This window comes from Eumetopias jubatus, unplaced genomic scaffold (assembly GCF_037043125.1).
Source record: "Eumetopias jubatus isolate StellerSeaLion01/CBP00866 unplaced genomic scaffold, mEumJub1_p1.0 scaffold_14, whole genome shotgun sequence".
In the NCBI taxonomy this organism is placed as follows: domain Eukaryota; kingdom Metazoa; phylum Chordata; class Mammalia; order Carnivora; family Otariidae; genus Eumetopias; species Eumetopias jubatus.
The window spans coordinates 88976851-88999849 of record NW_028274820.1 but is presented as its reverse complement, the minus strand read 5'-3'; the positions used below and the strand labels follow the sequence as shown (position 1 = coordinate 88999849).

General features: G+C 37.8%; 1 protein-coding gene across 2 annotated transcripts in view; it reads right to left on the bottom strand.

Annotated features, from left to right (window-relative positions):
• EXOC4 (exocyst complex component 4) overlaps positions 1-22999 on the bottom strand; it is a 721833-nt gene that overhangs the window by 650430 nt on the left and 48404 nt on the right. For both annotated transcript variants that reach the window (XM_028106413.2, XM_028106414.2), the window contains exons 4-5: positions 13492-13676; positions 5421-5530 (exon numbers count right to left, since the gene is read on the bottom strand). In XM_028106413.2, coding sequence (XP_027962214.1) covers positions 5421-5530; positions 13492-13676 — 295 coding nt within the window. The remainder of the gene's footprint in view (positions 1-5420; positions 5531-13491; positions 13677-22999) is intronic.

Sequence of the window (22999 nt, the reverse complement as noted above, 5' to 3'; positions counted from 1 at the left end):
AATACTATACAGTAGTTAAAACTAATAAACTAGAGCTATATTGTAACATAAGAAAAATCCAAAAAATATCATGTTGAGTTCAAAACCCAAGTAGTAGAATGATACTTATCATACTGTACAATTATAAGTCAATTAAATTATATCATTAAAATCAAGTAAACAGGTAAATTAAGCTATACAATTTACTTACACCCTAAAATACTCAAAATAACATACTTTGTATATAATAAACATACACAATATTATAACATTTACATACAAATATATACATATATAAATATATAAATTATACATATTGTTTCTATATTTACAAATACACAACATATATACATATACATAGACACAGTAAAAGTATGAAAACATACAGGAGAAAGATGTGGAACAATTTCAAAACAGTTACCAATAGGGTAGAAGAGAGAAAAGGAATTGAGGAAGAATTCATGCATTCATAGGGGGCTTCAACTGTACCCGTAAATTTTTTTTAAAGAATCTGATTCAACTATGGAAAAATATTAATATTTATTAATATTAAAGCACATAATGATGGTTATATTATATTCATATATATGAATATAATATAATATGAATATAATATTCATATTTAATAAATGTATTTTAACTAACGAACTCTGGCCTTGCTTTATTTTTACATTTATAAACATCTGAACCATTAATTCCATTTTGACTCCCTTGTATCCAGTTCTCAGCTCTACTTATGATTAATCATAGAAATCAACCAAGATACTTAACAGCAAAAGAAGGATACTTTCGGAACAACTGATTTAAAATGCCAAAGGAGGCCCCAACCTCAGGACAGAAGTACCTCAAAAGGCATCATCATGTTGTTTTGGAGAACTTTCACTATTCTAGACATGTGAGTTGCAAGAAGAAAAATTTCATCTCCTTTTATGTTAGGATTCATAGCTCCCACTCCATGTAGAGAGAATTTAAATATCAAATCCAAAATTTTTAAGAAAAGTATCAAGTCCCAGAACAAGATTTTATGAAATAAAATGCACATGAGAAAAGAGCAGCAAAAGAAAAAAAAAATCATTTAATTTGTGCTCTCTTTAGGTTTCATTGCTTAACCTATGCTGGTACCAAAAAGAAAGGAAGTAAGAAGTCCAGTTTCATTATAGTTATATTCACAGCAATCCCAGCAGGAGCATGCATAAAATGAATAAAGAAGCCACAAATGAAATGCTTGTGTACCCCGGGAGTAATTGCTCAGTCAAAACGTTCCAAAGGCAGCTTGCCAAATGAAAGGACATACTGGGAATCCAAAAGCTTAAACCAACATTTTCCTACAATTATTGGCTTTTCTCCACACTTCTCCCATCCTTTTACCTAAGTTATAGTTGAATTACTACATCTAAATTAGACATTAGTTTCTCGTACCTTACAAAATACTATGACTGATGAGAAATAGGAGAAAGGCTGGCAAAATATATCTCTTATTTAGAGTGGGAACAGCATGAGGCTACTTTCCAGCAATCACCATCTGGTGGACCTGGACTGATCACTCAACCTCTGTGGATGGAATATATTTATAAAATGAGTTTTAAAAATAATACCTGATTAACTAGAGTGTATAAGCAATATTTCATATAGTTACTACACAAACTGCCTATTCATGTTTATGCCTATTTTTTAATAGTTTACATTTGCATATTTTTGCTTATTAACTTGTTTTATTGATTTATAGGGGTTCTTTATATATTCTGGATACTTAACCTCTTTTGGATAAATGCCAGTCTTGCCACGTATATGGACTCTTCTGTAAACTGCCCATCATTTGTCCAGTTCTTTAAGATGCCATTTCTTTTCCTCACTAATGTGTAGGAAAGCTAAATGGATGCTAATCATTTTTCTCTTAATGGGTTTCTTGCTTCTGCCAACCTGTGCCTGATTGTAATTAAGTATTTTTTAATTGGATGGTGCATACACATCTATAGTTCTGTACTTTTATAACTTAAGTATTTAATAGACTTAAATGGGATAGATATAAAAATAATCACCATGATAATGACAATAGTACCTGCCATAACTACCTCATAGGACTGCTGCCATCAGCTGAATGATGGAACATGTCTTGCAAACCATAACATGTAAACTATAATAGAAAATCTCACAGAAAAGTCACTCACACCTCCACCTGTAAAGAAGACATTTGAAAAATGACTCATTTGCAAACAATCAAAATGCTTGTTTAATTAATAATAACCTGAAAGTCCTCAGGAATCACCTCCAACCTAAATTTATGGCACCCCAGTGAGAGATCTGTTCTATCTGGGGATTCCCTATTGGAACTTCCTCTATAAAAATGTCAGTTCTAATGGATTACACCCTCCATCCTACTATTTCACAAGATGAGAGGGGAGTTTTAAAAGCCTATGTTAAATTCCTGCTGAAAATGCCTATTACTTTCAAGGCTGGCTTGCCGGGCACTTCACAAAAACACTCTTAGGACTTACTGCTCATTAAGAATAAGAAAATATCTGCCCTTTATTTATAGTGTATTTCATCAGCCTCACTTTTATACGTACTTAGTAACATTTTATGCAGTTGTCTACATAATTTACATCTTCCTCATTTACACAACCCCCTTTAATAATGTGACCCAGATTAATATAGTCCTTAAGACTGGAACTGCAGTGATTTAAAAAGACTTCACACATAATTTCAAGAAAGTCAAAATTTTATATATTGACTCCTCAAGATAACTCAAGTCAGAAAATAGGCAGTGCAGAATGATGGTCCCCAAAGATATCCATGTCCTTGATCCTCAGACTCTGTGAATATGTCACATGGCAAAGGAGACTTTGCAGATGTGATTAAGGTTAAGGACCTTAAACTGCACAGAGTATCCTGAATTACCCAGGTGGAATCAATCTAATCACACGAATCCTTAAAAGAGGAAGGAGGCGGCAGAAGGGTGGGTCAGAGAGATGTGACCCGAGAAGGATGTGACACACTGTCCCTGGTTTTGAAGACAGAGGAAGAGGGCAACAATCTGGAAAAGTAGCAGCCCCTAGGAGCTGTGAAAGGCAAGGAAATGAACTCTCCTGTAGAGCCTCCAGAAGGAACACAGCCATGCCAACACCTTGATTTTAGCCCCATCAGACCCATACTGGACTTCTAACCTACAAAACTGTTAAGATGATAAATTTACATTGTCACAATTTGTTGTGGCAACAAGAGAAAACTAATAACCCAGGGCATACCTAGCTTTTTTGCGGGGGGAAAAAAACCATCTGGTGGACCTGGACAGCTCCTTACTTGAAATCACAGCTCTGCTCCTTGTCAGCTGTGTCAACTTAACCCCCTAGGCCCCGGCTTTCTCATCTGTAAAATGGAGCTATTCGAATAGTACCTACCTACAAAGATTGTTAAAGGACTGAACTAATTCATGCGAAGCACTTAAAATATTGTTTTACATATGGTAGGCACTAAACACATCTTAGTGTGCATTTCGATCAATAAATATTTTAACCACCTTCTCTTTCGGTCACCCACGGAAAAATCACGAGATCAACAGCCTTAAACAGTCAAAGAAATGAGCCCCTCTAAAAAGAAAGGTTTGTAGCTTATGTACAAGCAGACCCCACGATGGTCCCACCTCTACTCAACTACCACGCGGCTCTTCAAGAGTCATCCCCAATAATGAAGGAACAGACTGCCGAAGGCAAAGTGTTACCGTCAACTCCACGAAGTGAGAAATGCTAACTACAGGGCCTGACAGAAGTGCCCATCAAAGAGTAAGCTGTCTTATTAAAAATAATAGATGTAGCAAAATTAGTTTCTACTGAAATTTGCCATAATTGGCATTTTTTCAACTTACTTGGTATTTACACAGTGCTTTTCATTTGCAAAACGCCTGCCCTATCATTTCTTCATAAACAATTAAAATGTTTATTTCACTTGGCCATTGACTCGGCAACATTTACTTAAATTGCTATAACCAAGGTAAGCAATGATGGCTCACACTATAAAAACTTGAAGATATAACAATTGATAATTTCTCCTGGAGGAGGAGATAAATTACAAAAGTATAAATATAAATTGTGTTTCATACTTCCACACTCTACAACAGCTCCAAGCAGTGTCAAAACTCAAAGAATCACAACACTACGTCAGCAAGAGGGAGAAAGCAAGTTTTTTAGCTCCAGGAAGAGGCTTGAGTACAAACCTTGTAAAGTGTCACAATAAACGTAAGTGGTCAGAGTATTTTGGTTTTTGTGGGTTTTTTTGAATCATTAAATAGACTAACAATATAATCTATTACAAAATAATTTCTACACTTTTCCTACAGTAAAAGCAATAAACCCCAAGATTCCAAGCCTAAGTAACCCTTAAACTTAATTAAATGATATTATAAAAGGTAATTACATATGCCTCAGCAACAACAATATATAGTGAGGCTCTCAAAAGAAACACTTTCAATTAGGTACACAAAATGTATTGACTGACTCCAAATTATTTTTCTACCTTTCCACTTCTTCATTATTTCAGGCTCTACAGGACTACAGAACTAGAAAAGAACTAATTTATACCTGCAAAGCCAACGATAATCAACATTACTCATTCGTTAAAAGGTATTGAGGACTTTAGCTGTGACACGAAGGCACCTATGGGACATCTCAAGAAAAACATCCCATCTCCTTCTCCTCAACCCAGCGCTACAATAGTTGAAGGCTCTTTGCAGAGGCCCAGAGACAATCTGAGCCAAGTTCAGCTGAACCCTCTGACAGCAAGTCTGAGCTATTCCTGAAGAAATCCTCTAAATCTGCGTTCAGATTCAAAGCATACCCTCCGTCTCCAACTTTAAATAGAGGCCAAAATGGCTCTTATTCAACAGAACAGTATGTAGCCCAAGAAGAAACATGGCTCAAAGTACATTATATGTGTGTGTGTGTGCACACCCACATGCGGGCACATGTGTAAGTGGGGAAGGCACTGGAAGATACAAGGTATCTTGTATAGACAGACAAAGGATCTAGAGCACACACTCAGAAGCTCTCAAGGACCAGACAGAGCATGTAACATGTACAGCAGCTGGGTAAAAGCTGACAAAAACAAGAGAGGTTATGGGCGGGTTGTGGGGGGGGAGACTCTCTGCATCAAAAAGCATTCAAATTCAACTTCAGAAAAACAAACAGTGCTGGTCAAATAAAGCGTAACTACATCTGGATTCAGGAGACAGGCCAGATTCAGCTGCCAGTTTAAAACCTGATAATGCAACAGGCCCAACCAGTCATCTTCTATCTTATTCCCTCTGAGGGTGGCACAGAGCTCATCAGAGGCTCCAAGGCACTAACCTCAGGACCTCCCAGCCCTGACCCCCCAGATTTTCCCAGTCTTTGCTGAGGAACTACAACATTATGAAAAGAAGGTGAGTGGCTAAAGAATTAAATACTTACCATTTGAGCTTCCAGGAGTAGAAAACTGAGAGGTATCAAGGAATTTTCGAGGAGTAGGAAGGTTTGTAACATCAATCAGAGGAACGGGAGAAGCATCTTTTATAAGGGAGCTGGAAGGGAAAGGTAGGTAGTTACCACTTTCTCCAAAAACAGCTGAAGTCCCACTACCTGCCCATCCCTTATAACTTTCGTCTGGGCATGAGCCCTTTGTACACTGTGAGTGCAAGTGTTTTCCAAGTGTATTTCCAGTGGTGACTGTGCAGAGAGGGGTACAAAGATGTAGCCTAAGGGTTCCAAGTTTTCAAATTTTTGTCTTTATTTCAATGCTAGCTGGGTCTAAAAACATCATCCTGGATCATGTGGATCATGTGAAAGACTACCTTACCACCAAATTATGCCACGCAATTTCGGTACCCTCCTCTGTTCCTATATTAAAGTTAATTTATCAGCAAAGAAAGATCAAATGTCACCATATCATGATAACTGAAAGAAGGTTTAAGTAGTTAAACCTTGTTTAGCTTGTGTTTTTCAAGCTGAAGCTTTTGATATAGTCTGGGAGTTCACTACATTTAGTTTTCTTTAAAAGAGGTTCATAAAATTCATCAAGTTGAGAATCATGACAATAAAAGATGATTTAAGGAACTCAAACAGGTTAATTCAGTATTTGATTACCCATTTCACCTTTTCCATAAAGGCCTTAGCATCTCATCTTAATGATTAACTTTATCATCTCCAGAATAAACACATTAATTTTAAATGGCACAAAGACTATAAAAAACAATTAAATTTTCAAGTTAATTCACATTTATAGCCATCTGTTAAGTGAAAGAAGTAGGCAAGTCCAAGGCAAGTCAAACTTATGCTCTACTCTCAAGAAACTGAATCATCTACGGGGTGCCTGGCTGGCTCAGTCGGAAGAGCATGGGACTCTTGATCTTGGGGCCAAAAGTTCAAGCCTCATGTCGGGTGTAGAGATTACTAAAAATAAATAAATAAATAAACAAACAAACTTAAAAAAGAAACAAACAAAATCATCTAATCACATTGCATCTGAAACAGAAAAGCTTCTCTAAGTTCCAAGGGTAGACTAGTCAAAGCCATAGTTCTCACCTCTTCCCAGTCCCACCACCATCGTTAGTAGCAGTGGCTGACCCCAGATGTGATTCTCACAGTGGGTTATGAAGGGAGGGCAGGCAGAGTGGGGGAAGCGGGGACAAGACTACACCTTAAGGAAAGACCTCCAAATGGGAAAGACGTGTGCACTGCGAACACCTGCACCCACACGTCCCACGGTGACATACCCCATCTCCCTCCCACCACTCCTTCTGGACCCACAGGGCCAGCTACGTGTGTATTTTTAACCTAATAAACATATGCACGTTCTTTCAGAAAACTGAAAAAGAAACTTAGGTTAAAGGCAAAATCATCATTTAAGGTTTTTTGTTTTTTACATGAAGCAGAGTTTATTTGCATTTTGAATGTTTACATTTAGAAAATTTCAAAATGCCAGAAAACAATCCTTTTAGCCTCATTCCTTCCTAAGTCTGCCTTCTGGACCAGCCTTTCCCTCTTCTGCTCTCCACTTCAGCCATCGTTGAACCCAAAAACCTTTCCAGCCGGGCTTCAACCGCGAACCGGGACTGAACTTCTAGCCACGGATGATTTGCTCCCTTTGCCTTTGGAAACATTAGGTTTGTGGCAGCCTCTAGATAACATATGTCGGTGCTTGCTGTGAACTGGATGCTTTCTCAGTGGTGGCAAAATTAAGGTTTATTTTTATCAAGTGCCAATAACACATGAGCTATTGTCCCAGGCCTTGAGGATAACGGACAGTTACTAAGGTCCCCCTTCTCACTTACTACAGGGAAGAAGGAATCACGACTCAAACAAGTCTGCAGCATTGACGTGTCTGGGAGAGGGCTCAGTGCTGAGGATCCAAGTATGACTGCGATATGAGTGAAACCAAACAGCCTATTTCCAACTATTGGAATCACGTGCAGACTCATGTGAAACCTCAAGTATAAGATATAAAAGTAACAAAAATAACACTTACCTGGAATTAAACTGACAGAGTTCCCATAAATCTTTTCTTCCAATATAAGGCTGTTTGGTTCCTATTTACCCATAAACTATCTTAAGAAACAGAGCCTTCAAATCCACTGATTTGTCACAATAGTTTGTCTATTGATTTGTCTATAAATCAATAGGATCACAGATTTATCCAGTCATCTTTCACATATTAACTACTGCTCTCATCTCCGGTTTTCCCTCGACTACCTCACCTCATCCTCTGACCTGCATGTTACTCACAACTGCAAAACTAGCTCCATACACCTCTCTAGCCTAGATTCACAAACCTAAAGAGACAAAGGATCATCACGGATGTTTATAGCACTGCTACTCACTATTAAGAAAAAGTTCAGGGGACAGCGGTGGGGGGATGGGTTAGCCCGGTGATGGGTACTAAGGAGGGCATGTTCTGCATGGAGCACTGGGTGTTATATGCAAACAATGAATCGTGGAACACTACATCAAAAACTAATGATGTGATGTATGGTGACTAACATAACAGAATAAAAAATTATAAAACAAAAAAAACAGTTCATTTCGATTCTAAATGATAGGAAAAATATAGAATATGTTTCATAAATATTTCCATAACAAAAATAGAGAAGTTACTTTTAAAGCACTGATAAATGAAGGTATCAATTAACAGGAAAGTTCAGGTGTAGAGCAGCAACACAGCCTGCCACACAGTCATACAATATTTGTGTGTAGTGATATGTGTATTTCTATGAGTATAATACACACTTCTACAAACACAGATGTGCACAAGCTTCACTTCAGATTATAACCTACAATTATTTTCTCAATTTTAACCTAAAAGTATGTTTCAGTTAAATACAGGGTGATAAATGTCTTGCCATTTTAACTTTGAAAAACATAACCTACTGACTTTATTACCAGAGCCAGAAAGGCCCTTATGCTCCATCAATAAACTTTTAGAAAGTCAATTTACTGCAAGACTATTTTCATAGACTCATCTCTCTAAAATTTTCCCCTGGGCTTCAATTTTCTCCTTTGTGAACACTAACCCAAAGGCAAGTAACTCTGGAAATGACTTTTGGTTTTTCTCTTGTTCTGTTATGAAAGGACTTAGTCTCCAGAGTTCAAGAAAAAGTAGGCACACCCACTCATTTAGTTATGACAGACATGAAGCTCAACAGAAACGTAGGTGCTATTACAGAATACTGCATTTAAATAGTGTGTACGTCCGTTTCCATTTCTGAAGAAATAAAGTTGAGCACGTATGAGTACCTCCAAAGGGTTCTGAATATCTCTGAGGAAGTATTTTTGAAAGCAAAAAATAAAATCAGGGGCGCCTGGGTGGCTCAGATGGTTAAGCATCTGCCTTCAGCTCGGGTCATGATCCCAGAGTCCTGGGATCGAGTCCTGCACAGGGCTCCCTGCTAGGCGGGGAGCCTACTTCTGCCTCTGCCTCGCTCTCTCTCTCTTTCATGAATAAATAAATAAAACATTAAAAAAAAAAGCAAAAAATAAAATCAAAATTAAACTGTTCTTATCAAGTTTGTAATTAATTTGAATGCACTGAACTGCTTTATTTTGAAAGAAACATTGGTACAAAGTATTGTTCTTTTTAAATATCTATGATTACAAATTTTTATTTTAAATCCATTTAGTCATTCATAGCTAAGTTGTAAAAGACAGCTGTGGCGTACATAAAATATTATCCGGCATAAAACAGTCCCCCCAAAATTACTAATTGCTTATTGCGATTGAACGTGGTTTGCTATTTACTAACCACAGGGTGGCAGACAGGAAAACTGTAAAGCAAATTATACCAAAAACAACCCCTACCACCATAACCCTAAGGACTTTTTGGCCATTAACTACCCATCCATCTAGTAAAGATCTACCTCTATGCGTTTGACTTCAATAGTCACGAAAGGTTTGGGTTTTGTGAGGAGTTTTTTAAGAAGGGTTAGAAGTACTAACAGCTTATTAAACATTTGCTTTTTAATTAGAACTCATTTCTGTTCCTTCACTTAAAATGTCCAAACATAATAAAATAAAATTAAAAAAATAATAATAATATGTCCAAAACTGACAGGGGCAGCTCCCTTGGCTGATTTTATTGTGAAACTAAACCTTGCCAGAGGAGAATTGAACTTTAAGTTGTAAATCTAGTAATGAACAGACTCACCTCTATAACCCCCACAGCTGGCACAGTACCCGGCAAAGAGCAAATGTTCATAGAAGTTTGTTAAATCAAACTGAGCTAAGAAATAGCTGTCAAAGATAATATGACCTTACTAAGGAAATTTAACTGAATAATGAAACGGGAATGGCTGGCAAAGTAATTCTCTATAGTCCTAAGATCAGCCTGAACATACAGAAAGAAAAATGAATGATTCAGAAGGTATAAAAGTCAAAAACAGTCATGGTCTCAAATGACAGATCAAGAGTGAAGACATGTAATACAAAATAAAGTGAAACTAAAATCTAGGCAAAGAGGAAAAAAGAAGAGAAAAAGAACATAAAAAGAAAAAACTTTAAAGACAAAATAGGGAATGAATAACACAACGGGGTCAGGGACGATCTTTATGCCCCCGCCCCTAGACAAATAGGGACACCAAAATACATGCGGCTGAAACTTTCTCCTTCATGAGCAAAAGAGCATCCAAGGAAACAAGGTCAAATCAAGTATTAACCCAGGATGCATGAAGTAAAAGGATGAACTTAAAATAACTTTTTATTGATTTTATCAACTTATAAAGGTACTGTAGGTTTTTAAAAAATATTAAGAAAATAAAAATAATCTACTAATATAATTATAACATAGTGCCTTTCAAAACATTTAACAGAAGAGAGTCTGTCTGTCCATCCCTGCCCCCCTACACATACACATATATACAAAAATGTACGCACTTTCTTTTTCAACACTATTTGGATCATCCTATATAGAATTTTAAATCCTAGGTTTTCATTTCAGTAGTAAGCATTTTGCCATTTTATTAAAAATAATCTTCAGGATGGCTCAGCTGGTTAAGCATCCGACTCTTGGCTTCAACTCAGGTTGTGATCTCAGGGTTGTGAGACTGAGTTCTCCGTCTGGCTCCATGCTTAGTGGGGGATCTGCCTAGAGTTTCTCTTGCCCTCTCCCTCTGCCTCTCCCATCCCCCCCTCTCTAAAATAAATAAATCTTTTTAAAAAATAAAAATAATATTCAAAAGTATCAATAACTGTATTACTAAATAAAGTAACAATATATGCTCATGGTGAATACATTCACAGTCCTAAGTCGTTCTTTCCTATTTCCCACCCATCGTTTCCATTTCTCATAGGTAATTCCTTTTATCAGTGTCAGCACTATCCTTCCAGGAATCTTGTATAAACACACATTTATGTCTACATATAAAGGATACATTTTTAAATACATATCCTCTCAATTCTTACACAAGTAGGTTCATCCTGTATATACTGTTTTTCAAGTGGCTTTTTTTGGACCCAAGAATGTATCTTAGAAATCTCTCCCTATTGGGCGCCTGGGTGGCTCAGATGGCTAAGCATCTGCCTTCGGCTCAGGTCATGATCCCAGGGTCCTGGGACTGAGTTCCGCATCGGGCTCCCTGCTCAGCAGGGAGCCTGCTTCTCCCTCTGCCCCCCACCGTCTCTTATGAATAAATAAATAAAATCTTAAAAAAAAAAAAAAAAGGCAGTGTCTCCCTATCAGCACAAAGAGATCTTTCTCTTCATTTAAGAATGACATACCATGGATACACCATAATTCATTTAACTATATGCCTCTTGATAAACATCTAAGTTGTGTATTTTTGCTGTTCTTATCAACAATGTTCCAATGAATATCCTGTTACATATATTTTTATGGTACAGTACTATATTTGTAGGATATGGACCTACAAAGCCTCTTCTACACACATTCTCTGAATTTTTTCTAATGCTAGTTAAGTTTTATCATGTTACTTTTAAATTGAATTAGTATTTTTTGCATAAAGTAACAGGTAAGCATCTAAATTTACTTTCTTTAGCCAAATGTCTCAACACCAATTTCTAAATAGCCTGCATTCCCTCTACTTACTTGGATTATTGTTTAAAATTATTGAAGTCCCATATATCCTGCATCTGTTTCTAAATTCTATTTTGCTATAGCAGTCTGATTTTCTATTGGCATACCTGTACTGTTTCGATTCGTTTTAAAATAATATTTTAATATTAGATAAGAAAGGCCTTATTATCTGCCTCCAATTTTTTTTAAATAATTCTTATTCATTTATTCTTCTATGTGAACTACAGATCTGACAATTTCAAAAAACCCAACTGGGTTTTTACTGGGACTGATCTCTTTAAGAACATGGAAGGTCTCCTCATTTATTAAGGTCTTGTTTCATATCTTCCAAATACCATTTTTATTATTTTTTCAATGTCGCCATGTAACTCTCTCTTATTATATCTACCAGTTGTCTGTTTCTACTTCAAAAATATCTTGTTCTTGGGGCGCCTGGGTCACTCAGTCAGTTAAACGTCTGCCTTCGGCTCAGGTCATGATCTCAGGTCCTGGGATCGAGCCCCACATCGGGATCCCTGCTCAACAGGGGGTCTGCTTCTCCCTCTGCCTCTGCCCCTCCCCTCACTCATGCTGTGTCTCTCTCTCAAACAAATAAATAAAATCTTAAAAAAAAAAAATCTATTCTTTATATGTATGTGCCTTCATGTGATTTTTTGTTTTCTCCCACAGTAGAAATTTGTTGGGTGTTTGTGTATTTCTTTTTGGATACCAACAACTGGAACAGTCTTTGTATTTGGAAAGACCCTCCATTGTCTGGGTCAAAGCAAAAAAGAGGGCCCAACTTCCTACTATAAAAGTTGAAGGAGGCCAGACATGTCTCAGGCTCAACAAACTGGATGCTTCCACCAAGGACTCTGAATCCTGAGGGGATAAGGACAGATACAGGGACATTTAGAGACCACTGAAAATTCCAGCAACTGCAGGCATGGTGACAGTAGGGCACTGGCCCCCACCTAACACTACTCTCCACTAAGGAACTCACATTCTATCCAGATCCAGTGTTGAAGTTAAGTCTCGGATACATAACCCTCAGCTCAATTTGTGTGCCCGGCAGAAGATTTTCTAGTGCCCATATGCAGAAAAGAGATAGAAACTTCTCTGTCTGTCAGGGTCTCGGACTGAACTGAAGCATCACGCACAGAGTTGGCAACTTTTGTCTGAACAGGAGAGGACTTCAAAGACTTCACTCCCAGCATGCACTGCTTTCAGTGCTCCTCTTGTCCGTAGCTAGATAAAAAAGTATGAGCACATGCATTTTGGCAGATACTGCTAAAACTACCCTCTGAAAAGATCTTATGGCTATTTTAAAGGCATGCCGGAAAGACTAGGACATGCACAGCTATCTGATACATGTCAATAATGTCAGTATTCTACTGTCTTAACAGTCTTAAGATCTAGTCTTACTCCCTACCAGGTCTAGACTAACCTAATGAATTGCTTGAGTCCACACCCAGGCCCTTAAGTATAGGCCTATGCTACGATCAGCCCAGGGATAAAAGCGTTTTCTCTGAAGCTCTCCTGAACTGTTCCAGAAAGAACATTGTCTAAAGCTGAACACAACCCTAAGGAACAAAGCATCTTTTACCTTCAGTTCAGACACTCATATTTCTTCATTATGCTGACGGTACTATACAACTTAAGGATCTTTTTCTCTTCCTTCTGAGGTTTGCCAGAGTATCTCTGATCCAGTATAAAGGCCCACAGTAGATGTTTCTTATCTTCACATAAAAGGATCATAATAAATGTGCAACAAAGGAATGAAGAAACTTTGGATGTCAGCCTTTCAGAACATGGAGTATTTGCTATTACAAAACCGTCTTACCGTTTCAGGGACAGTATGTTAAAAAGTTAAAAAAAAAGCAAGAAGTAAATAAATGACAACAGTATTTTGGGAAACAAATAATATTCCTTAAAATTCTCCACTGCCACAAGACACTGTAGCCAAGAGCCTCTTTAACTAACCTCACTCTCCCTTTCTCCTTGTTACGCTGCACAACTCGGCTTGTGGATTTGATGTAGAGGTGCCGATGCAGTTCATCTATGAGAACCAAGTGGAGGTTCATCTTCTTACTGTGAAGCTCCAACCTAAGGTCACTCAGTCCTTCCACCTGGAGCAGGGGGCCCTCCAAGGACTCGACTGCTGACACCTAAAAAGGAGAAAAAAAAAAATGATTAAGTAGGACAACTACATAACTGAGCAATATTAGAAATAGGAGACTAGTTTTATTTGAGAACTTCTTTTATGAGACTAGGAGACTTTATTTTGTAAAAACCTATGACCTTATTTTTAAAAGATATGGTCGAAAGAGAGTTTATGAGAACCTTATCAACATACATCAGACTCTGAAGAGTATAATGTGGATAGGCCTAGTTCTGCCTTTGAAGGGTCTAACATCTAAAGAGAAATAATGCTGAAGAAAACAATCTTGATAAACATGAAGGCACCTAAAGCACCGCAAAGCTGTACATATTATTTATTCCCCCACACACTGCTTATTAACAGATACAAGTTAAATGACCTACCCAATTAAACTGTATCATTCATATTCTCACAAGAAGTCCACATACGAATGATTTAAATCAGCTTTCAATTAAATTTAGCTTAAGACTAAGACTAAAGAAAAGCACACTACATAAATTTTTAAATAATTCTCATGGTGACCATGAGTCAGAGCTTGGTTAGCCTAAGTCTACCTGCATGTCTACATATAGTTAGATATGTAACTCTCTCGCTCTTTCTTATATACACATACACAGAGGGAAATGCATGTTTTACATAAATGCTGTAAGGAGAAAAGAGAAGCCTTCACCACTCCTTGGCCTGATCCCGTTCAACAGAAGAAATGGGATATGAATGGTGAACAGGAGATAAACTATGGAGAGGGAAATACTCCTGGTGTAAAGTGCAATTCGGGAGATTTTAAGACAAAAAAAGATTGGATGAATAAAAATGGTGTAGGAATGCCTGCAACAAATGAAGATGAAGAATTCAGGGAGCCTGGGACAACTCACTTTGAAACCAAAGCAATAACCAAAAAGGAAAAAAAAAATTATGTATCACATGATCCCATTTATCCATGTATATAAAGGTTATATTGGTCTTTCTGTAAAGATTTTTTTTTTTAAAGTAGGCTCCACACCCAGTGTGGAGCCCAACATCGGGCTTGAACTCACATTCCCAAGATCAATACCTGAGCTGAGATCAAGAGATGGACGCCTAACTGACTGAGTCACCCAGGCACCCCAAGATCTATATTTTTTTTTAAAGAAAATAACAATGAGAAGAGTATACTCTAGGTACTATTCCTTAGGAGAAAAATAAAAGCAAGAGAGAAACACAAAGAATGTAATAATAATAGTCCTGGTAGTAGTAGTTATAAATAGAAAAGAGGACTACCAGCTGACTCAGAGGGAAAAGAGCCCTACCAAGCTCCCCAAAGGGATTCCTGTGCTATGACCATTCCCTACTTAGGTTATACTTGTAAATATTCCTAAAAGGTACAGATAGAGGCAATAACGAATAATACTTCAGGGTAAAAACAATAAATGTAATTAGGGCTATAAACATGCTCCTAAAAAGTACGGCATGTATATAAAAGCAATAGATAGTAAAAGCCACGAAACATACCAACCATCCAGAGGGTTGACCACAGACCCACACCCGTATACAAGGTCATTTGGGAGCACGTGGACAGTGAATACAGAAAGCCTGCAGCTGCCAAATACAAACTGGCCTGAGATGGGGAGGAAAATGCAATGGCTTACCCACAAACACATCACTTGTTTTGTGATGTGCTATGATCAAATGTCAGTAGCAAGTAAGTTTCTTTAAGTTAACCAAGAAAGAATCAAGGCATGAAAAAGTGACAAGCCCTGGGCCAGCTCTGCCCCCTGCAGCCTGCCGGTTCATTTTCTTGCTGACTTGCAACTGCCCCTGGGACAAGAGCCCCTGGGCCTCATGCGAGCTGCCAACGATTCCAAATGGAAAAGCAGCCGCACAAAATGACCACTGTGTCCCCAAGGAGGAAAAACAACAACAAATTCGTTTACACTTATGCTCTAAAATGGATTTTGACTTGGGTCTCTAACAGAGAAAACAGGATGCATTAACCTTTAGTGACATAGAGATCCAGAAAATGAAAAATAATTTGGTAAGCCACTGGCCCATCATGTAGCCTTATCCCTTAAGGTAATTAAATCCAGCTGAGATATTTAAGCTTAAAAACCACCCACTGCACATCCACACTCAATTTGTTTGTAGGAATTTGCATGAAGATTTTTAACCCAAACAGTTCACATTCCAAATATAAAATTATAGGATAATATTAACTTTCAAAGCCACTTAATTTTATACATATATATATATATATATATATATATAGGTAAAGCACTTACCACAGTGCCTAGCACATACTGAGTGCTCACTGAAATTAGATTTTTAACAGAATCTGTGGATTTTGATAAAATCTCTGGATTTTATCCACATTATTCTGTGGATAAAGAAACCTCACAAGGTGTTACTAACATTGCTAATGCTACATTTCCAGTAAAGTGTTGTTTGTTCATAGAACCATTATAACCATTTAGATGACAAACTTTCTGAATATGTTTTCTGGACCCAAAATAGAAGTACAATTAATATATATAATCAAGATTAGTCTTAGAATTTCAAAGACTTGAAGAATTTACCACAGAGAATACAGCATAGTCTTCTTTTTTTTTTTTTAATTAATTTATTTATTTATTTTTAGACATATGAGAGCTTTCTTTCTTTTTTTTTTATAAACCTTTTTTTTTTTTTTTTTTTATTCATGAGAGACAGAGAGACAGAGAGAGGCAGAGGGAGAAACAGGCTCCCAAGGAGCAGGGAGCCCGATGCGGGACTCGATCCCAGGACCCTGGGATCATGACCTGAGCCGAAGGCAGACGCTCAACCATCTGAGCCACCCAGGCGCCCCAGCATAGTCTTCTTTTTATATGAAAATACAGTGCTCTAATTTTCTGGACTTCACTTATTAAAAGCTGTAATTATGAAAGCTAGGCAAGGTCATTGTCCTCCCCTACTCTAATCTTACTAAGTGGTACTAAAACTGATTTTAAGAAAATAGTTGTCAGAAGACGACATACAAATGGCTAACAGACACATGAGAAGATGCTCAACATCACTCATCATCAGGGAAATATAAATCAAAACCACAATGAGATGCCACCTCACACCAGTCAGAATAGCTAAAATTAACAAGTCAGGAAACGACAGATGTTGGTGAGGATGCAGAGAAAGGGGAACCCTCTTACACTGTTGGTGGGAATGCAAATTGGTGCACTCTGGAAAACAGTTTGGAGGTTCCTCAAAAAGTTAAAAATGGAACTACCCTAAGACCTAGCAATTGCTACTACTAGGTATTTATCCAAAGGATACAAAAATAGTGATTCAAAGGGGCACGTGCACCCCAATATTTATAGCAGCAATGTCCACAACTGCCAAAACATGGAAAAGAGCCCAGATGTCCACCAACAGATGAATGGATAAAGAAGATGTGATGCATATATACAAAGGAGTACTACTCAGCCATCAAAAGAATGAAATCTTGCCATTTGCAACGACGTGGATGAAACAACAGAGTATTATGCTAAGCAAAATAAGTCAGTCAGAGAAAGACAAATACCATATGATTTCACTCATATGTGGAATTTAAGAAACAAAATAGATGAAGACAGGAGAAGGGAAGGAAAAATAAAATAAGATAAAAACAGAGAGGGAGGCAAACCAGAAGAGACTCTTCACTATAGGGAACAAACTAAGGTCACTGGAGGGGAAGTGGGTCGGGGGATGGGGTAACTGGGTGATGGACCCTGGGGAGGACACTTGATGTGATGAGCACTGGGTGTTTTATGCAACTGATGAGTCACTAAATTCTACCTCTGAAACTAATAATACACTTTGTTAACTAAATTGAATTTAAATTAAAAAAAATTTTTTTTAAAAGTGGTACCAACACGCTATAACATGGGTAGAACTTGAAAACATTCAGCTAAGTGAAATAAGCCAGACACAAAAGGACAAATACTGTATGATTCCACTTATATCATGTACCTAGAGTAGGCAAATTCATAGAGACAGAAAGTAGAATAGTGGTTTCTGGAAGCTGTGGGGAGGGAGGAAAAGGGGAGTTATTATTTAACGAGTACACAGTTGCAGTTTGGGAAGATGAAAAAGTTCAGAGATGGATGGTAGTGATGGTTGCACGATGTAAATGTTCTTAATGCCACTGCACTGTACACATCAAAATGTTTAAAATGGGGCTCCTGGCCAGCTTAGTCAGTGGAGCATGCAACTGGATCTCGGGTTTCTAAGTTCAAGCCCCACATGCGGCATAGAGATTACTTAGTCTTAAAAAAAAATCATTAAATATCCACCTACATTTAGATCTACATAACTACTGGTAAAAATACAACTGAAGAGTTGTGTTTTTTTAATGTGGTCATTTTATGAATCATTTCACTGTTTCCTAAATTTAATGTCTACAGAGCACTTTTTAAATACCACTGATGAAACATTAATGAGAATTCAAGAGATGCAGTTGGATTAGACGCAAAAAAATGGTCTAAAATGGTCTCACAGGTGAGTTGCTCTAAGAAATTATTAAAACTGGGTTTTTAAGTGTGACATGTAACATCAAATACATATTATTACAGAACAAGACATACCAGATAAAAAATCAAATAGATAACATACAATAGAGCAGTTCATTGGTAAATGCTGTCTATACCTCCATCACAGATGGAATAACATACACTCACACCCCGAATGATCTCTAGTATGACCTAGAATTCTCAGATAGGACACACCATCTCTTAAAGGTAGATTAATACATAATGAGCCAATTAAATGATTTGGAAGTTTTCGTAGACATATTTTCAAAAATAAAATGATGGGGTTGGGGGAGATACTACAAGCAGGGAATGTTTTCATATAACTCCTATTACCACCTAATCGAACATTAGTATTCTACTCACCACAGCTGGAAACTGCTTAGATAACAGAACTCCGTTCTAGACTTGAAAAACATGTCCTTTAGGATTATAAAAATAAGCTAGCATTTACAAAATGTTTTAATACATGATACTGAACAGGACAGCATGTTTTGCTACTAGAAACCTATCCACTGAAGAAAACGGAAATTCCTAAAAATGTTTCCATAACTAAGTATGTGAAAGGTACGGTTAAAATGCACATAATCAGGAATTACATGGTATTTCAAAAAAGCTTACCTTGAGCTGAGAGCTAAGTTGACAACAAAGGCCATCTTTGTGATTACGAACTACAGTACCCTTAAATTTTCTTTCCCAAATGTCTGTTTTTCAATTTCATTCTAGTTTAAAGTACGAAATTATTGTTTCATAGTTAGGTGTTTGCCTTCTGCTAATCTCACTCAAGTTGTTTAGGTAAAAAGATCTAGTTTTGTGCTTTAACATGAACTAATAGAAATGTTCTGGAGGAACACCAAAGTTGGCCATTCTCGACAGCTGTTTCATTGAAGAGATACTAGAAAAGAAACTACTGATCTTTTATTATTATTATTATTATTATTATTATTATTATTTTAGTTGGGGGAGGGGAGAGACACAATGGTAACTGACATTAGTAACCATTCCTAACTAAACCATCCGCTAGCTAAGGAAAATGCTTATTTTGGCAATCATGTTCCCCTAAAGAAAGCAAATGTGTTGCCACTGTTGAGTCCAAAATAAGTATTTCCCTCAGGACTCCAATAATTACATGGTTCCAAAATGTTTTATCACTTTTCAGTAGATCTGTATGTCTCCCTTAAGGAACTGTTTTTCTAGGGAGACAACACAACCATTCTGAAAATGTTGCCTTGGCTCAACTTACTGATGCAGTAACAGTAAAAAGATACGAAATTAGGCTATTCCAGAGAACGGATTCCTTCTCCCTCCCTATACTTAGGTAAGCAAGTAAATTTTTGCAACTGTCTCAACTAAGAATACCAGAAACCTTTGGCTATGAACAAAAGAAGTGGGCGTTGGAATCTGCCATTGACTTAGTGCCCAGGCCAGTAGGCAGCTGCCACCCGGGCCCCGAACTGCTAGAAGACAAACTCTGGTGGCTCCAGGCCCTGTTCTTCAAGACAGCCCTCCACCCAAAAGTCTCCACATTCAGGCTCAGGGAGTCCTAGACGGACGCACGAAGTCTCCTTCTGATTGCAGAATGAGCCATACCCACCTTTACACAAGCACTGAAGATGTTTATCACCCAAAATCCCAGATCAATCACTTACCAAACATTTCCATTTTGCTACACCCCATTGCCCAAGCAGAAATTTGGCTATCAGACAGGAATTTTTTAAAAAACCAAAAACCAAAAAAAAACAATAACTAAACGCAGCTTTAAACCCTCGCCAAAACAAAAACACGGTATCTTTCATGTATTAGTTTGAAATTTGAACCATAGGAAACTGTTTTTACAAGTCAAAAATGACCCAATATTGGCTGTTTCATAGGGTTTTTTCTATTAGTTTTAGGAGATCTAAAAGCTTTGATGCATCTAGGACATCACAGTGCTGTTTGTAGGGCACTGTGGCCTTTATAATAGAACCGTATGTATTTAGTCACATCACAGAATCTAGGAAAAATTTAACGTGTGTGCGTACACACACACACGACATAAAACCACAAACATGCGACCCCAAAGGATTTTGTTGAACAAAATCCTGTTAAATATAAACTGAAAGCAACCTCCACTCGACCTGTGTTTGTAACAGGACACCGGCCACCACAGGGGACATATGCAGAGGATGGCTTAGACTCCTCTTCATACAAAAAGGTTGGGGGAAAGGGGAGGAGAGGAACGTTGGGAGGCAGAGTGTGGGGCATACAAAGCAGAATGAGGGAATCCATTCAAGGCCCAGGGCTATAGTGGAGGTTTAGAGGAGTCTTAGGGGATCTATAAGAAAAACAGAATCCCTGATCCCAGCTTTCCTGGAGATTTGGCTCCCTATGGTTCTGTTTTGCCATTGACTGCAGGCCTCCAGGCTACTGACAGCTTGGAACTTAGGACAGACTTCCCAAGAAAGCTGCAGCACAGGGCAAGGCCAAGAGCCTGGAGCAAGAACAATTTTTTCCACCCTAACTCCTCAGCCTGCAGCCAATCCACAGTGATCAAATCAGGCAATCAAAAATGCCCATTCTTAAAGTCAGTCTGCTAACAGAATATTGATCAGCCCCATTCAGGTGCCCCTGCTCCCTCTGGAAACCCAATACCTATAATGCAGACTCAGCAGGCTCTCACCATTAAAAACAGGATGCTGTCTACTGCCATTCCCTTTCATTACTGCCAGGGTTATTACATGTTTTTATTTAATAAACCTTCATCAGTTCAAATGAAGGGCTGTTATTAGTTGTGCTAACAACCAAATGATAATGCTCCAGAGAGGTATCAGTGCTTGTTGGTGCATTAGCAAAGAGAGGAGAAGGGCTGAGGTCAAGCAAGTGTCAATGTAAATGAGGCGATATTAGGTAGAAAAGGCTTAATGCAATAGACTGCCGGGGAGCTAATGGAATTTACAGGATAAAGCAAATGAGATGAAGTTATTGATAAGTGAATAAACGGAGGGGGGCCTGCAAGATAAAGCGCTGTCAAAGAAAAGCCCGTCCTTTCACTTGTGAATTTCTTCTTTAAAGTATCTTCAAATCTATCGTGGAAAACAAAACCCATGAGAGATCCAATGTGACTGCAGGTTTCACCACAGAGCTCAACCCACCATTGCTGTGAGACACGGGCTTGTTCTAAAAGCGTACCGTTTGACTAAGCTATTCTTAAGTCTTCTTTGGGCCTCCCACCTCTTCTAGGTTTTGTTTTTTTCCTCAACATCGGGACATTCCACCACAAATAATTCCCATAACTTAAGCAAAAATCTTTGTTTTTATCCTCTTGTAAAGTAGGGGTGGCAGGTCTTGTAAGATAGTCCAAGTCTCACAGAAGGACAGTATCTGAAAAATGAAATGCTGTATTTTCTATTGTAAGAGACCTTCAAAGGCTATTAGGACTGGGATCCCACCCTAATCTCACAGGTTTAAAAAAGAAAAAGGCCCAAAATGTATGTTTCTTAACATTTGTTTTTCTTCCAAATTGTAAAAATACGTGATCAAGAAAACTTGAAAACCACAAAATCACAAAGGAAAAAGATGGTCCACATTCTCACTAATCAGGTAAAATATATTTTAACCTGATTCCTTCCAACTGTTTTTCCACACAAAGTTTTTAAAAAGTATTATTATTTTTAAATATGCTTTTTCCATTTGGCCACATACTGGAAACATCTGTCCATTACCCAACATATTTTTAGCGTTCATACCCATAAACTGAATACTCCACAAATGACTTAAACCATTTCCCCATACTAAGTAATTGCTATTCTTTTATTTTCACGTATCCTCCTGCGATAAAAAAAAAAAAAATGTATACAAGGATAATTATCACATAATTAAAATTCTTAACTCTTTCCTTAACACTCTAGAAGTAGAATTCCAAGTCCAAAATAATGCACACATTTAGGGCTTCTAATACATAATGCCAAATTAAAGCCTTATTTGTTCGAAATGGACTTATAACGGATCAGTTCACAATTACTTCCTGATGAAATTAAACTATACCTAACACCTTACGAGACAGTTAAGAATTTTAATTGCTTATGGAAAAGATCACACACACAAAAACCCTTCACTGTTCCTAATCTTATGGTCCCTCCAATTCTCAATTCCCATCAGTGCTCCATAAAGACAGCATTAAACCCTAGGTTTCTATTCCAAAATACAAGAGAAGAGACCACTAAGGAAAGATATCCTCATTTGACAAGTGTCCCAAAGTCACTTCTTGCCATCTTATTTGTTATTCTGGGGCAAGAAACAGTTACAGAGTTGGCAACGGTCTCCGAAAGTCAATGCAGGCTCACACTTAAATCAAGACAATTTTGCCCACCCTCCAAGACCCCCAAATCCATTAGAAGTGCTCAGCACTTACACAGCTCTTTACTAACATCAACTATTAAAATCCCACAAAGGAATGTGAGAGGAATATGGCTTTTTGCATTTTCAGGGCTAGGAACAAGTCACTAGCACTGGGATGAATCGAAGAGAAGCCAGACTCCAACAAGCTCCTCCTATCTCGTCAAGCCAAGCAAAAGCTACCGATCCGCCTTCTCAGATCATAGTCAAGTTGACATAGAGCGCTCCCATCAACAACGTGCGTCATCACCTGCAACCAACTTATACATATATAGGGTCCCCATCTGGCCCCAGATTGACCAATCAGAAACCTGTTCAAGCGAGTCCATATGTGAGGGTGAAGCCCGGAATATGACGGAGGAGGTTGGCAAAGGACTTACTTATTATTCTTGCCTGAGTTTATTCGTCCTACACACTAAAGTGTATAAATGTGCGTGCACACACA